This window comes from Corvus brachyrhynchos, unplaced genomic scaffold, assembly GCF_000691975.1.
Source record: "Corvus brachyrhynchos isolate BGI_N302 unplaced genomic scaffold, ASM69197v1 scaffold139, whole genome shotgun sequence".
In the NCBI taxonomy this organism is placed as follows: Eukaryota; Metazoa; Chordata; class Aves; order Passeriformes; family Corvidae; genus Corvus; species Corvus brachyrhynchos.
In genome coordinates this window covers 1665444-1681696 of record NW_008246062.1, presented here as the reverse complement: position 1 = coordinate 1681696, position 16253 = coordinate 1665444, and the positions used below count along the sequence as shown (strand labels likewise).

The window sequence follows — 16253 nt, the reverse complement described above, 5'->3', positions numbered from 1 at the left end:
CCCCCCCCCCCCCCGACGCCCCAAACCCCCCCCGTGCCTCACGCCCCCCCTCTCCTGGGACAACAGACACGGCTGCAACAACCGCACGGCACCCGCAGCCTGCTACCGCTGCGCCTCCATTCATACAGCCTCTCCCATCGATTTGGGCAAAGGACTCTCTCTACTTATTTATTCATTTATTTATTTATTTATTTATTTATTCACTTATTTATTCACTTTTTTATGCCACTGAAAATAAAGACCTCTGACAAGACACTTGCCGCTGCCTCTCGTCTCACTAACTCTGCAAACTCAGCCTTTCGGCCGGCGGAAAGCCACCTCTACTCAACACCTACTCCTCTACTCCCAGCCCGGCTCCAGAAAGGGCTCCGCACAGCCCCTACCCACTCTTCTCACTGCCACCTGCCCAAGCAGGTTTGTGCAGCAACCTCTTTGGAAAAACATTCCCAGCATTTGCCCAACACCACAGAACCACAAAAATAAAGACAGGAGACGGCTGGAAAGCACCACTGCAGCTCATCTGCTTTATCCACAGAGTGCTCCATCCATCCATCCATTTAATCCATCCATCCAATCCATCCAATCCATCCAATCCATCCATCCAATCCATGGCTCTCTGACTTAGAGAGAAGGACGTTGTGCGGGACGGCGTCAAACACTTTGCACAAGTCCAGGCAGACCAGGTCACGCGCTCTGGCAGACTTTACCATGGCCTTTCAACATTTCAAGGGAGCTTAGAAGAAAGATGCAATCTAAATTTGGAACAGTGCCCGTAAGTCCAGGTAATGGACTCCATAGAATATCATTACACCGAAACAGAGGAGGTTTAGATCAGACATTAGGAAGAAATTTTTTACTATGTGGATTGTGAGGCACTGGAGCAAGTACCCACACATAGCCAGGTTAACACATCCCTTAAAATGTTCAAGGCCAGACTGGATGGGTCTTTGTGCAACACTGTCCAGGAGAAGGTTTCCCTTTCCATGGCAGAGGTGCTTGCAATCAGATTACCTCTTCCAACAGAAAATATTTTAGGACTCATGTTGAAGTTTTGGAGGATTGTGGAGCCAAAATGGGAGCAAGGAAGAGTGAGGAGGAAGGAGCAGAAGTGTGATGGCACAGAAGGCAGTCCCACTCCCCATCCTCCTATGCCACCTGGGAGATGAAGGCAGAGACAATCAGGAGTGAAACTGAGTCCAGGAAAACATGAGAGGTGAGGGGAAGGTGTTCTGTAGATTTGGTTTTATTTAATGATCTACTTACTCATTGCCCTGATTTGATTGCTAGTGAGTTAAAACTAATTTCCCCATGTCAAGTCTCCTTTGCCCGTGACCACAGCCAGTGAGTGATTTCTCCCTGTCCTTGTCTCACCCCACGTGCCTTTCAGGATGTATTTTGACCCTTGACCAGATGAGGAGGGGAGTGATAGAGCAGCTTGGTGGCCACCAGGCATCTAGCCAGTGTTAACACATTACAATAGGTGTCTCCTGGCCCTGCAACTTCAAATATTTTGCCATTTTGTTGCCACAAAAATAATTGCAGTCTGACAGGGCTTTGTCTGAGTCGTCCCTGTACTCACCTTAAACCATCTGACTCTAGCTGCTCCAAGCTTTACATTGAATACCTGGTACTTCTTTGGGCCTTACATTATGGCCTTCATCCACTCTTCTCAGATCACTGCTCCATGTCTGCCTCTATAGATACACTGCATCACTCTAGTATATAACTCTTCTCAGTTACCTACTACCAAACCTTTTCCCCAAGTTCCTTGTCCTACATTTCTGATAGGAAAATTCTTCATAATTCTGCAATCTAGATTGAGACCCTTTTTGAATCCATCTGGGAGCTCAGCCTGTTTCACATGCCTTTTTGCCAAACGTCACCTGCATGCTGGATCCAGATAAGGAAAAAAACTTGTCACACTCTCCCTCCTGCAGCTCACTTGCATCTCTTGCCACAATGCATATGCAAAGATCTACACCTATGAGCACCTCCAAAACCTGTCACATACACCTACTGGCTACCAAGTTGTGTACTTGGTGTTCAACCTTACCTCTTGGTAAAAGGAAACATTTATGCTCAGACTTCAACTAGATTAGACAAAATGTCATAATGTTGCTACAACAATTAGCAATTTCTCCACTCAGAAGCACAAAGCACACTTGCGTCTATTTAGAGATTTTGCAGACAGACAAATGCATGATGCAACAGTTGCTCTTTATCAATTTACACAGTCCTGTTGTAAATTTAAAAACCAGGTATTTAAAAAACCAGAATATAGAACATAAGGAAAAGCTCTTAATCACCATTAAGTGGTGATTTACGTGGCACAAATGATCAACACTGAAGACAACTTGCTTAAAATTAAATAAATCAAGTAATTTACTTACCATTGGCAGTCTGGATTGAAGCATCTGGAGATCATCATAACCATAAATCTGCTTAAAGACAGATAAAAATACAACATCATTATAACACTTTTTTCTGATGCTGGTCAATTCGGGGCTTTGAACTGAGTTTGACTTAAACCCATTCTGTGGTAAAGGTCTACAGCCGTATGTTGCATTGTGCTATCATGGGGCACTGTAGCATTTCAAGGAGAGTAGAACTGAAGTTAAAAAGGCTTGTCACTCTGATGTTTCCTGGTGACAATGTCCACTGAGGAGAGTTTGACTGTCCCATCTTCAATACAGTTTTTACAGACACATCATTCCTGAACTTACAAAAAATCTACCAGGCATTCAGATTTGGGAGAAAGAACAACAGCTCTCTTTGCTGTAATCATTGCTTCAAAGAGCAGTAAGATTAAAGAGTTGATGACTTAACCACAAAGCAACCTCCTGAGTATCTCCTCACATTTGGTTTCATATAGAAAAGTTACTGGTATAAAGTTTTGGTTTCAACAAACAGATAACCAAAAATACGTTGATGCTGGTCAGACATCAAAGAGCTATGTGCAGTCTTTCAAACCATGACAGACAGGACACATGGTACATTTCCGTCACTACTATGGCAAATCCATTCCAGTAACACAAACCTAAAGGAGTCTAAATTTATTCCAAGGGCCTAAAACCTAGTAACACTGAAAACCATAGCCACACCCATGTAGCTTCAACAGCAGCCAGATCAGGTCTGTACCAAAAGCTCTGCAGTTTACAATCAACAATAAGCCTCTATTGAACATATTTCAGATGTTCTTTAGCATTTGGAACAAGAATTCCAGGCGCAACATGTGCCACCAGAAATGCCTTGGCATAGACAGTAGCAGGTCTGGAGGGCCGACTTGAGCCAAGGGCTAAGAAACCAAAGACAAACAATGAAACTGCTTACTGGGTAGGCAGGCAGAAGTCCTCCAGGTCCCACAATATACTGGTTATGCAACAAGGGTGGTACACCTTGGGGCAGGTTTGGGGGAGCTTTGCCTGTAGAACCAAAATATAGACACTTTAACAAGCCTTTAGAAAAGAAAAGGCTTCAGCATTGAGACAAGATAGCTCACAAGTTCTGGCAGCTGTGCTGTCTTAGCTTATAAAGAGCAGATTTTGTGCTGTTTGATGAATATACTCAAAATAGCCTGAAGAGTTTAACCATGCCTCAAGGGAGGGAAAGCACAGGCTACTTAAGCCTGAAAACATTCCTATCAGAAAATAGCCTGATTTTGTCATTTGCTTTGTCCAAGAAGATTACAAGAATTACAGAAACTTCTCTTTTCCTTAGTCCTTTCCTGAGGCAAATTTAGAAATCATTCTCAATCTGAGAAAGCAAATTCTCTCCTTTCATTTTCTGCTCTGTCAACACATTCCCTTTACCACCAGCAATAGACTGGAAAGTACTAAATGTTGCCAGCATACTTTCTGTGGGTGACTTACTACAGCTAGGAATAGCAAAGAGAAGACTGAAATGGTTTCAGCTGCCTTCATGATGCAGTGCCAGGAGGCAGAACAGTAAAAGAACATTGTACTTTGGCCAGTCATAAGACACTTCATTTACAAGCTATAGAAATGAGAAATCCTCTTGTAACCAAGCCTGATCCTTAATATTACATCACTCACTTCTCTCTATAAGATTTCCTTTTAGCAGTTCAGGTTTGTCAGAGAAGAAAGAGAATTTAGCATCACTTCCACTTCAGTGCAAGAAGCCTCCCAGCCTTCTTTCTCCATGGACCCTCCTTCTGAAGTGCTATTTGCTGTGCAATTTCTTTTCCTTTCTGTGGAAGTGGTAGTAGGGATGTGGACACTGCAGTATATTCTGATACTGCCATATGAAGTCACATCACAGAAAAGACTGAAACTACAGCTAATGCAAACTCATAGTCAGGAGCTGATCACAACTTGGAATACAAACTGGGTGAATTTTCTAGCCCAAAACTTCCCAAGTCAGAACTGCTCTGGTGTGTATTTATAAAGCTCTTTTGGGACAGAATGTGCTATATAAATGCCACATAACACCCTAACAAATATTTCAAATACATAAAATCAGGCAACTTTATTTCATAAGCCAGCAAATACAGCATGCTGGAAATGCCAGTGAAGAGTGTGGACTTCTTAGCGTTGTTATGGCTGGCGAGATGCTCAACTCATAGCCCTTCTGACTGAAATGCTCTGTCTATCCATGCGATCTGTCAATATTGCCAACCTGAAGATACTAAGGGAGCTGCCCGTGTGGTAGCAGCTGGTATAGACACACTGGTAACGCTCAGGCCAAGGCTGTTTGTAGTGTTCATACTGCTTGCCATGCTGACAACCGAGGAGGTGGTGCTAGTGGCTGAGGTTGAAGCAGTTGAAAAGGTTGTTGAGGGCTGGAGCGAAGTTGTGTTCTCAATACTAGTGTGCTAGAAAAGGAGACAAAAAGAATGAGGATCACAGAGCAAATAAACCACAGCAGAAAATGCTGGTAAAAGGGAAAAATAAAAAAAAAAACCAGAAACTTTTAAAGTAACAGAAGCACATGCAAAAGATATGCATTATCTACATAGTAGGCAAGCAACTAAGTTGCATGCTTGTGATGTTTTTGTGATTTAAGGAAAACTATTGCATGAGAGCTAAATTCAAATTGCCACACCATCACAAAGTTACACTGCAGTAAGTGCAACGTAACGTATATCATGCCATCACCTGCATTTTGTCAGCTAACCTCTCCAATGCAGACTGCTAACAGTCCGCATTTGGAGACATTTCAGATCACTACTCTGAAGTCTGGTTTTGGTTTGTTGTTTTTTTTAATAAACTAGTTACAAGCAAAAAGTTTTTTTTATTTCATCCCCCTGGCTGGCATGACAATTTCCCTCGCAACTGTGTAACGTTTGGCAAGCCTCTATCATAGCTATTCCTGATCTAGTACAAATCACAAGTGGTAATCACTTTTTCTCCACTAGAGGGCTGACATTCCTTCTTCCCTGAGGTAAGGCTCTTGTTTTGGTTCTTGGGGTACCAGGACACATCAAACTTTAAGAGAGGGTCCTAATTATGAGATAAACTGACTATATGCCAAGCATCTGTTTTAATACTAACAGGACTTACCACATGTGATGTGCTTGTAGACAACACTGAGGCAGGAGAGAGGCTGCTCTGATGATTGGAAAGGGAGCTGGAAGGAAATAGTAAAGAATTCATAAAATTAATTTTCCCTAGAACTATTTTTAACAAATACAGATATGCAGTAGGACCTGAGTTAAAGAATAAAAATTCAATATGTGTGTGCACATACACATACACAGAGTGGTAAAAGACAAATACATGTAAGAGTGTGTGTATATATACACATATTACACACACAGGCATGTACAAATACAGACACCTCTACAGGCACTTTTTCCTTTAATCAGTATTCTATTATCTTTTAATGAAAAAATTAAAGTACAGAGTCACTATTGCTAACAAGAAATATCTAAAGCACCATTCATTTGTATTTTTCAATTTCCTGTATCTTTAGAAAAACTATAGTTGCTTCAGGAATCATATAGCAATGACTCCATGACACAGTGTGCAAAATCAAAACTAGGTTCACACAAGCACAAGCCCTGTTTCTCATTCTTTCCCTGCTGTTTCTTGCCATGGGGGACAGGTTTTAAGTGAGGCAGTGCTTTGGTTAGACTCACTACGGTATTTCTCACATTTTGAGCTGCGTAACGTTAACTCGACCAATTAGAACTGCAAGGTATTTGCCCCATAATTCATCCAGAGATCTTCAAATGCCTCCCTGAAAGGTGACTGGAAGTACCTCTTAAACATTTACACTGACAAGTTATACCTTATATTCGAGGTGAAGAATGTAACCTACTGTTATACAGTATGCAATAAACTGACAACATTGAACAAAAGTAATCAAAATGAAGATATAAAACACATGTATATTTTGGTGCTCAAAAAAGACCCTCCTTATTAAACAAGAAGCAGGAGAGATCCTAAGAGCAAAATTATTTTAGTGCTCTCTCTGGAAATAGCCACAAGAAAACACAGCAGTTTTCACACCAAAGCTGATGGCTACACTACATGACCTAATTTAAGGGCAAACACTCTGGTAGCTCTTCAAGGCCCAGAATAAACGTTGGCAGTTTCATAAACTAACTTTGAAAACTGTCCCCTCTCTGCAGAAATTACAACAACAGCACTTTGGGGAGCAAGTGAAAATGTAGTTCAGTGCAACGTAAGAGTTTTATACCACTCCCTCACCCACTCTTCCCAGCTCTTTTAATAAGCCTTAATTCAGCATCTGACCTATGGTAGAGACACAGACACCAGCTCTACCATGTCAGACACGTTTGGAATTCAGGCATCATGATGATGGCTGAGATTTGGTATCTGTCTAACAGCATCAACCCCCAGCTGAAATTTCCATCAATTTATACAGCTTTTCAACAAATCGGTGTGAGAAAATGTTTCCAGTGTAAAGGGAATAGTTCTTGTTTGACATATTTACTATTTTATTCAACAAAAAAATACTAGAGCGTTAAAAGAAAATAAACTACATCCTAGCTATGAAACAGTACAATACAAAGGCGAGTATCAAAAATATAACTCAATCCATACAGCTTCAGGATGTCACCTGACTGAGGATGAAGTTCATGTAACAGGCATTCAGAAAAACAGAGAGACAGTGCAAATGAGCTGAATTGTGCTAGACGCACTTCCAGGAACATCAATCTGTTATTTTAAAGTATCTTAAGGATATATCTCAGAAAAAGAAAACACACAGTTTCCCTGCAAAATTATTTCTGAGTTTTAAGAAATATAAATATAAAAAAGAGAGTACACTTATTTCAAATTGGCTATGAAGTAAACTGTTAAGAAATTATTTCAAACATGACACTGAACAAAAACAGCAGGCACAAAGTAGGAAAAATAAACTGGGGGAATCAATTTAGCTAATTTAGCTAGCATGATTGAAGCAAATCTCTTGAAACACAAAGTTGTATACGTACCATGAAATCTTGAGGCAGCAGCTGCTCTGCCATTAGGAGGCAGCCCAGAGCTCATATTTTGCAACCAGAAACATTCTGAGCTCTTCTGAATCTCCTAATGCTGATTCACATCATAAAAAGTGGACCCTGGTGCCTGACAGCTCCATGTGGAACCACCCTTGCACCTGTCCTATCCCCAAAATTGACTCCCTCTGTTTATCCCAACTCCACTGTACCTGCTCAGCTGGGAGAGTGAGCTGCTAGCCAGATCACTGGACTGAGGCAAGCTGGGCAATGCTGCCACATGCTGCGGTGTTGAAGGCAGAAGCGAGGCCGTGGTGGACACCACACTGGGCAGAGAACCAGCCGAAGGTAGTGAGGGAGAAGGCTCCGTCTTAGGTGCTGGAACCGATGAAGTAGCTGCAACAAGTTAAAAAGAGGCATTCAGATTAAAATTCCAGCAGACTTGACATCCCATCACGGATGCAGGAACACAGTAGCATTCTCCCCTTGGTCTAAAAAAATCTTACCATTAAGAATTGGTAACCATATCAAGCAATTTGGCTATGAAGGAAAATTCAAACATAACTGAACTACCATTTTTTCCCTTTAAGCTCTCTACTTAAGACAGATTTACAATTATCACTGCTACACATGTAGTAAACTACAGTCTTCTGCACTTCATGTGCCACTGGGTTTCTAATTTACAAGTCATTTTAAAATTCCTTGCTTTTGGTTCAGTAAACACAAGTCATTTGTGCCTTTTCAAGGCACTGTAAAAATCCAGTTATACCTACAGCTCTGTTTCTTCATTCCAACCTACACAGCACTGTTGGAGATTTCAACTGAGATTGTTGGAGTACAAGGGTACATAACAATTTATCAGTTTGACATATTCAGTCAAAAGTGTACTGCAGTAGAATAAAAGAAGCTACAATGGCAGGACACACTTGAGCACAGCATTAAGCATTTCTTATGGCTAAGGAGTTGTCAAATATTGACTCACTTTACTTAGATAATAAAGAATGTTAGGTTTAATCTCATACTTTTTAGGCTACACAGATTAAAACTTGTTTATAAGATCACTATATTGTAATAAGACACTTAAAAATTATACTGTCCAGCATGATTCCCAGCTGTTTCACTTATCTCTTCTACTACAAAAAACAACAAAGAATTAGAGACACTCACTCACCAATAAAACTCAGGAAGGAGTTGAACCCTGCCTTCTGCAGGGCCATTTTACCACACCACACCAGGGACCACTACCCAGTGGATCATCACTAACTTGTAATGTATGTGAAGACATTTTTAGATTGGTCACCAAACAAAAATCAAATACTCACTTTGAAGTTATACATTAGAGTTTGTTCACTTTATTGATTTGATTTCCTAGCTACATGACCCAAGTCAGGTTGTGGGGTTGCAATGCAAACAGGACTCAAGAGGTCTTGGCCTTGACAAAACGTCTGGCCTCTTACAAAAAGGAAATCCAAGTGACAAACGTAATTATGAAGGCAGCAACTAAATCACCGAGTAACTCCTGGTAAAACTCATATAAAAACCGGAGTTTAAAACTCTTAATATATTAAGAGCAGGATTCCCATCTTGAAGTAAAAGTAGATGTCCTCAACACAAGGGACAGAATCATCATCTTAAGATCCCTTACAAGACGCCTGAATGCAATGTGCAAGAAAAAGAAAACATGGAGACCAGTAGCATGGTCAGAAGTAAAACATGTCAGTCGTACTTTGAATTATGGGTTTAGGAAGCTCAAGATCTGGATATTAAAGGAGAAGAACAGCAAAGATGAGAGATGAACAACTAAGAACATTATAGCACATGCAGAAGGGAAAAAGTATTTTCAAAAGTTAAGACAAATTCAAAATCATTTGGATGCATGTAATAGATGCAATGGAAGAAGGAAAACAGAAATGCTCTCAAAGGAGAGCTGGCATAAGAAAAGAGACTAGTAAAGCCATTACAGAATACAAAAGTATTAGAATTCTCAGATCTTTGTTTTCTAAAGCAAAAGGACAGGTTCTGCCGTGAATTTCATAAACTGTTTATTAATTCTGTACTTGACACTATGAAAACACTTTGTGTCTTTGTATATGTCAATCTTTTAAATGGTAATTCTCAGAGCATAAACAACTCCTGCTCCTTTAAATTCAACTTGGCACTAACAAAACACATCCCACTAATGGCCCACCTGACGACATGTTTAAGAGAAGGTTAGACCTAAAATTGGGGCGTTGGAATTCCAAAAGATAGTAATTCACACTGCTGTCCTTGAAAACGTCCACAGAGAAGCACAAAGATCAGAAGAGTGAACATTATACTTTAATTATTTTAACTCCAAGTAGAGAGCTGCAGGGGTGTTACAGGCTACATTAGAAATAGGCCAAGATGAAGAAACTAACACTTATACCAGAGTCAGTACTGAGGTATTGTTTCCAAGGTATCGGGAGGAAACTCAGCAGAGGGAACACGTTTTTCACCTTTAGTCCCCACAGGCTTCTAACAGGGCAGAGATAGAAGTAGACCTAGTGAGAGGTGCATTCAAAGAATGTGACTTTGTTTCATTACAGTTAAATGCTATTTGCAGCTTCCCAACTCAGAACTGGAAGAACTGCTAAGAAATTTCATAGTTGTTTTTAATTTTGTATTTTTATTTTGTATTAAATAATTTCTTGCAGGTAAATTCAAAAGGAAAACCAGCAGGTCTAATTCTAAGGCTATTTAGGTTTGTAGATTTTAGGTTTGTAGAGAGCTGCCTTCATATTTCAAGTGTACTCAAGAAGCAAGCAGTATTTAATGCAAGCACAAATAAAGTCAAACGGGTCAGCCATAAATTAGTCATGGAGAACAATATAAAACCTTAAACCCAATGTCACTGCTATGCTTGTGTGCACAGCAAGTAGCAAGGAACGATCAGAAAGTCCTGTGCTCAACCAAGCTTTGAAAACTTACTGTCAAGTGTTGCCTGGGTTCTAACACCACTGTGCCCATTCTGTAAACAAAGAAGAAATTAATTAATAAACCATCTCAGAAGTATATTAAATGTTCAAACTGAATCACACATCGAACATGCTTCATGCAAAATTCTGTATTCATACTAAATTGAACAACAAGGCAGAAAATTAAATTTTTACTGCCTTTATAAAAACCACATCATAAAGTTGTCTCAAGTGCAAGGTGTCCTGAACATAGAGAATCCCATACACTGCCCATAATACACCCATCAGCAGCAGACCTTCCCATGTACTGTATATAACATAAACTTCAGGCTCACACCAATATGAAATAAAGAATTGCATTAACATATAGGAAATGGTTGTGCTTTTGATCTAATGTAACTCACAATTTTAACTATCCAAGTTACACAGAGACGCCAATTTTTTTCCATTGAAAGATAAGACTTGAGAAGCACCAGTTGTTTTTTGGATAACGCTGGAGTACAGAAGTGGATAGTCTATGCTTGATCCTCACCAGTACATACGAGCTAGTGCAGAAGACAAGTGTGACTGAGCCAACACATAACAAAGGCCAGAAGCAAATAAACTTACAAACTCTCACAAGTTCCTAAAACATTTAATAAACTCAGTTCTCTTAAAACAAACCTACATTCCATATACAAAGAGAGCAGGTGTGTTTGAATCTCTCAAGAGATTCTCTGTCCTATATTAGACTTCTTCCATGCTTATTAAAATAACACATGAAACTAATTCCCACTGGTGTTAAAATACAAAAGAAAAGTAATGCTGGAGGGGCCAAAAAAAGTTTGGAATCCGTTTGCTAGGTGCCATATAAATTTAATAAATAATATACCTTTCTATAGAAACTGTTAATTTATGGCAAAATACCATAATTAGTATTTATATACAGAGACAGTTCCTTTTTTAAAAGCTTAACTTCAGGGAAGGAAATTTGAGAAGAATTTTAAGTGTTACTAAGAAAAAAGGTCAAAAGACAATTTAAGATGTCAAAACCCAAAAAATCAGAGACTCTTACATGCCAAATACAGTATTGCCAAAAACTACTACACGCTAGGAAAAATGAAAACAAGTAACAGGGCGGGCTTGGGAATCAAAAATACCACTGGGCATGCTTGGTCAAAGCATTAACGTATCAGAGGAATACAAGCCTAACACAGGTAAGAATATTCCCCCTTTTCAAGCTCCTGTTTCTCTAATGAACTCACCGCAACTGCAAGAGGGGTTGGTTCAGACGGAGCCATGGAGCTTTGGTACGCTATCCTGCTATGCACAGAAGTCTGGTCATAGGAGGAAGTTGTTACTGGGCTAGTGCTCTGGGATGAGCAGGTCAGACTGGAAGAGCTGATGGCAGAGGTTGTGTAGGTGGAGTCCTGTACTGTATTGGATATTGGCAAAGAGGTATTCAAAGGATCACTGGAAAAAAGAATTATTTATCATCTTGGTAAGTATTTCAAATACCTTCATGAAAATATCAGCTCCTGTATAGTTATCTTGAACTACCTTAAACATGCAAAAAAATCTACACTATTTATATTAGAAAATATAAGAACGTAAAAAAAAATCATAATATTGCTTTGGTCCCCACAAATCACTGCTTCAAAACATCAGCTGCACTAAGCACCACTCACCTTCCTCGTTCCAGCCCAGCCTCGACAAGAATTTACACACAAGCAGTTTTCAGTCATGTTATTTCTACCTTTTCCAAGGATAATTAATGATCATAATGTTTCTTTTTTAAACAAGCAGAATTGATAAAAGTCTGATATATGATGAGTAACCACAACAGGATTCTTTTTACAACAGAATCCTAATGTTACAGAATGAACTATGCAAAGAGCTAAAAAATACTTTAAAACATGCAGTAATGTTTTATTTTCCAGATAGTTTAAATGCAATGTATAAAACTAAAATTAATGTGAAAGTGTATTTTCATTAATATTTCTGAATTAACTTCAGGAAGCTTTTTACTGATGCCGATTTTTCAATGAAAAAGGAATTAAAAATGGTTTACTGGTACACTGGCACTTCACATTGGCTATTTTAGCATTTCAGTAAGAGCTTCTGCATACAGACAGCCTAGCTTCTCATTTTCTCATCCTGTAGGAGCATCAGGTCTGTAATCTGGTGCCAATCTACTAATATATGGTACAGAGGTCAACTCTGCTGGATTAGATGCAGAAAAATGTGGGTTGTGAGGAACAAACCCCCAAAAAACTTGAAAAGCAGGGCAATTCAACATGAGAAGGAAATCCTATAAAGGATAGCTTATTATAAGGTTATTTATACTCATGTCATCTCCAGCTTCACATTTACCCATCCAGGGAGATTTTGACTACCATTGGAGAAGAAATTCATCCTTTAAGATACAACGCACAGAAAACAAGTCATCATATTTTTCCCTCCCATTACATTGTAACCGTGTCTTGATGTCTTTGGCACAAACTTGACCCCCTTCAAGAACACCTGAGAATGCAGGAGGGCAACTCACACATACTTTACAGATTTTGAATATAAGCTATTGTTGGTCGCCTGGCTGGTATTCTCACTGCTTGAAGTTGATCCAAACTCTGGGAGTGTAGGCTCTGATCCAAACTCAAGAGCTCCAAACTGAACATTTAACCCTGTCACGTCTGCTGACCCAGGCATCTCCACTGCAGAGGCAGGAATCTTAAAGGAAGAAAAAAAGCTTTAATTTCCTTGCATGCATCTCCAACCTGCAATTAATCCACTGATTCTGCCCTAATCTGGAGCTGAAGGAGTAAGACATACTGTTCTACCATACCAAAGTATCATCTGTGTACAACCCTCCCACCTCCACTAATATTCATATTGTGGCTACTAAGTCAATCTAAAAAACACTCAGCAACAGCCATTTTCCATACAGAGCAACCAGGCAGCTGCTTTCAAAAGATATCACCACAGTATTTTGGACCTAGTAACTATCCAGCTTAGTATTTCCTGCTTTATAAATAAGAAATATACCAAGCTCTTTGCTCTCCTTATCCCTAGCAATTTATATAAAATATATACTGAATAGAATCATAGAAATAATTTAGGTTGGACAAGAACATTAAGATCAAGTCCAGCTATTAAAGCCAGCACTACCAAGTCCTAAACCATGTCCCTAAGCACCACGTCTTCACATCTTTTAAACAGTTCCAGGGATGGTAACTCCACCACTTACCGGGGCAGCCTGCTCCAATGACTGACAACCCCCTCAGTGATGACATTTTTCCTAATATCCAGTCTAAACCCTCCCTAGTGCAACTTGAGGCTGTTTCCTCTTGTCTTGTCACTTGTTACCTGGGAGAAAAGACTGATCTCCACCTGACTACACCCTCGTTTCTAGAGGGTGATCAGGTTTCCCCTGAGCCTCCTTTTCTCCAGGCTGAGCCCCTGCAGCTCCCTCAGCTGCTCCTCAGACCTGTGCTCCAGAGCCTTGCCCAGCTCTGCCCCCTTCGCTGGACATGCTCCAGCCCCTCAACATCTTCTTGTGTGAGGCACCCAGAACTGGACACAGGATTTGAGGTGCAGCCTCACCAGTGCCCAGTACAGGGGGACAGTCACTGCTCTGGTCCTGCTGGCCACACCACTGCTGACGCAGGTTTTTGTGGTTTTTACTTTTACTAAGGACAAGCCGCCATTCAATTACCCACCTTGGATGCTGGAGTTATCCTCCGTTTTGGTGGTTTTATCTGTTTCTGTTGGGTTTGATGAACAGTCACTGCCTGGTTATCCATAGAGATAGTGGGGAGCTGTAATATTTTGCTAACAGCTGTAGAGGTGTCTACTGGTGATGGCTCTCGAAGTTTTACCTGGGAGGAGGACGACTCCAGCCCAGGAGGAGGAACAGGAACCACCTGCATTTGTTGTTGCTGTCGCTGGGTCAGCTGGCTCAGAACTGGAGATGGGTCAGGCTGGGATTTAAAGTCTGGTCAGTGTTGGGAAAAAGAAATATCAAAATTAAAGCACTGAACTCTGCTCTTCACAGTTCTACTCTTTATGGAAGAATCTGGGTGATGCTTAACAGTTACAATTCTATAGCATTTGCAAGTCTTTTCAGACATCAGAGCAATTTCACATTCATCATTTACCGCTTTAACAGTAATAAGGACAACAGTTGATACACTTTCTACTTTAAATAAACAGCTGTGGCCAAGCATTATTTATTTTTTTCCAAAAGTATGAGAACAAACCTATCTACACAGTCACAATATTATCACACACAAGTCCTCAGAAACTGTTTTGCATTATTTTAATCAAACACTTCAAGTTTCACTGCAGTTAACTGTGCAATAAAATGTGATTATTTCCAAGGGGTAAAGAGGTATTATGATTTAGGATTCCCTACCCTGCCCTGCAAAGAAGAAATAAAAAAAAAAAAAAAAAAAAAAAGAAAAAAGAAAAAAAAAGAAAAGAAAATCTTCTACTATTTCATAATAGCTGAGAGTCAAAGAGATGCTGGACATGAACAGGTTTTTTCCCAAGTCTTCTCTTTCATAGTTTTCAGATGCTAAAAGCCATGAAGTGACCTAAAGCACTGGTCAACCACTATAGAGATCTACAGCATTTTCAGTGTGAAGGGTTTTTTATTCAGTTCATGAAGTCCATTAGAAAGCATTAAAATGTACACAAACTTTTTTTTTTTAGAATTTCTGTATGTCAAAGATAGTAATTGCTACCAATGGCTGCTTATCTACACATAAGCATATATACATACACATGAGAGATACAAGAGCTATCCTCTTCACAGTGAGGATACTGCTAGGATCAACACTGCAGAAACCAAGTTTCTGTCATTTTCACTGTTGCTACTAATTTTACTCAATTACATGAAAAATTCATACAATTATAAATATACAAAACAAATAACCTGAATCATTCGCAGCACACTAGAGGAAGAACACTGAGGCGTTATGCGCATTATGAAGAAATTACATAGTACTCATTCAAAATTCATGTAATGAGTAAAGAGAAAATTTGTGGAAAAAAAACCAAAACCAAAATACAGTACACAACTTTACACTCAGCTAAAAGCAGCATAGCTACAATGAAAATAAGTCTTTCCCCACATTTGTTGAAAAACAGTCACCAACAAAGTTCCATGTAAATATTCAAGCACACTAAATCAAAGATGTCATTACATGGAAAGCTCAATAACTCTAAAGATGTAATAACATTTATGGATAGGCTTAAGCTTAACAAAACTTAGTTTATGATATATATACTTGTGATGTCTATTACCAGCAAATAAATGTCACATTTAGAATGATTGTAACTAATTGTATTACTAGGATTACATTGTTTAGAAAGTCTTTCATTAAAGTAATTTTAAACTATCATTGGCACTAAGAAATCTTACCAGCTAATAGAGAGAGAAAGAGAAAAGAAGCTGTGTCAAAGCACTTACCAAACTGACTGAGGACTGAGGACTGAGTAATAGGTGGTTTTAGATCCCAGGATGACGCAGCAGCTGTGCTAGTGGTGCTATTGGTTTGTTGAGAGGTAAACTGACCCAATCCTGGTGATTTCAATTGGTCCAAGATTTGGGAACCAGTAGAGTTTGCCAATTTAGAAGATCTGAGCTCTCCAAAGCCAGAACAAAGAACTGCCGACTACCAAAAAAGAAGAAGAGGGGAAGGAGCAGAGTTAATTTTTTAAGTAATAATTGAACATAATCATAGGGTCAATGTCTACAAGCTGCTATCTGGCAGCAACTAAAATCTATTCAAGACCTAGCTTACTAACAAATGACCAGTAAAAACTTCCACCACTGGAATACCAATAATACTAACTTAATTGAACCCATGCATCTCAAAATATCATAGATTTACTAATAGTTGGACCAATTTTTA

At 39.5% G+C, this 16253-nt stretch overlaps 1 protein-coding gene and 1 long non-coding RNA gene across 6 annotated transcripts in view; both read right to left on the bottom strand.

Moving 5' to 3' along the window:
* The window catches only part of LOC108449706, a 5434-nt gene extending 3063 nt beyond the window's left edge, over positions 1 to 2371 (bottom strand). Inside the window, exon 1 of the long non-coding RNA XR_001865971.1 lies at positions 332 to 2371. This is a non-coding gene — a long non-coding RNA (uncharacterized LOC108449706). The remainder of the gene's footprint in view (positions 1 to 331) is intronic.
* UBAP2 (ubiquitin associated protein 2) overlaps positions 1 to 16253 on the bottom strand; it is a 75570-nt gene that overhangs the window by 23543 nt on the left and 35774 nt on the right. For 2 of the 5 annotated variants that reach the window (XM_017746585.1, XM_017746587.1), the window contains 10 exons: positions 15809 to 16013; positions 14055 to 14329; positions 12887 to 13065; positions 11604 to 11811; positions 10373 to 10412; positions 7636 to 7819; positions 5520 to 5586; positions 4636 to 4831; positions 3331 to 3422; positions 2391 to 2438 (listed from right to left, as the gene is read on the bottom strand). In XM_017746585.1, coding sequence (XP_017602074.1) covers positions 2391 to 2438; positions 3331 to 3422; positions 4636 to 4831; positions 5520 to 5586; positions 7636 to 7819; positions 10373 to 10412; positions 11604 to 11811; positions 12887 to 13065; positions 14055 to 14329; positions 15809 to 16013 — 1494 coding nt within the window. Of the gene's footprint in view, positions 1 to 2390; positions 2442 to 3330; positions 3423 to 4635; positions 4832 to 5519; positions 5587 to 7635; positions 7820 to 10372; positions 10413 to 11603; positions 11812 to 12886; positions 13066 to 14054; positions 14330 to 15808; positions 16014 to 16253 lie in introns of all 5 variants that reach the window. The other 3 variants (XM_017746586.1, XM_008643012.2, XM_017746584.1) reach the window with 2 other exon arrangements.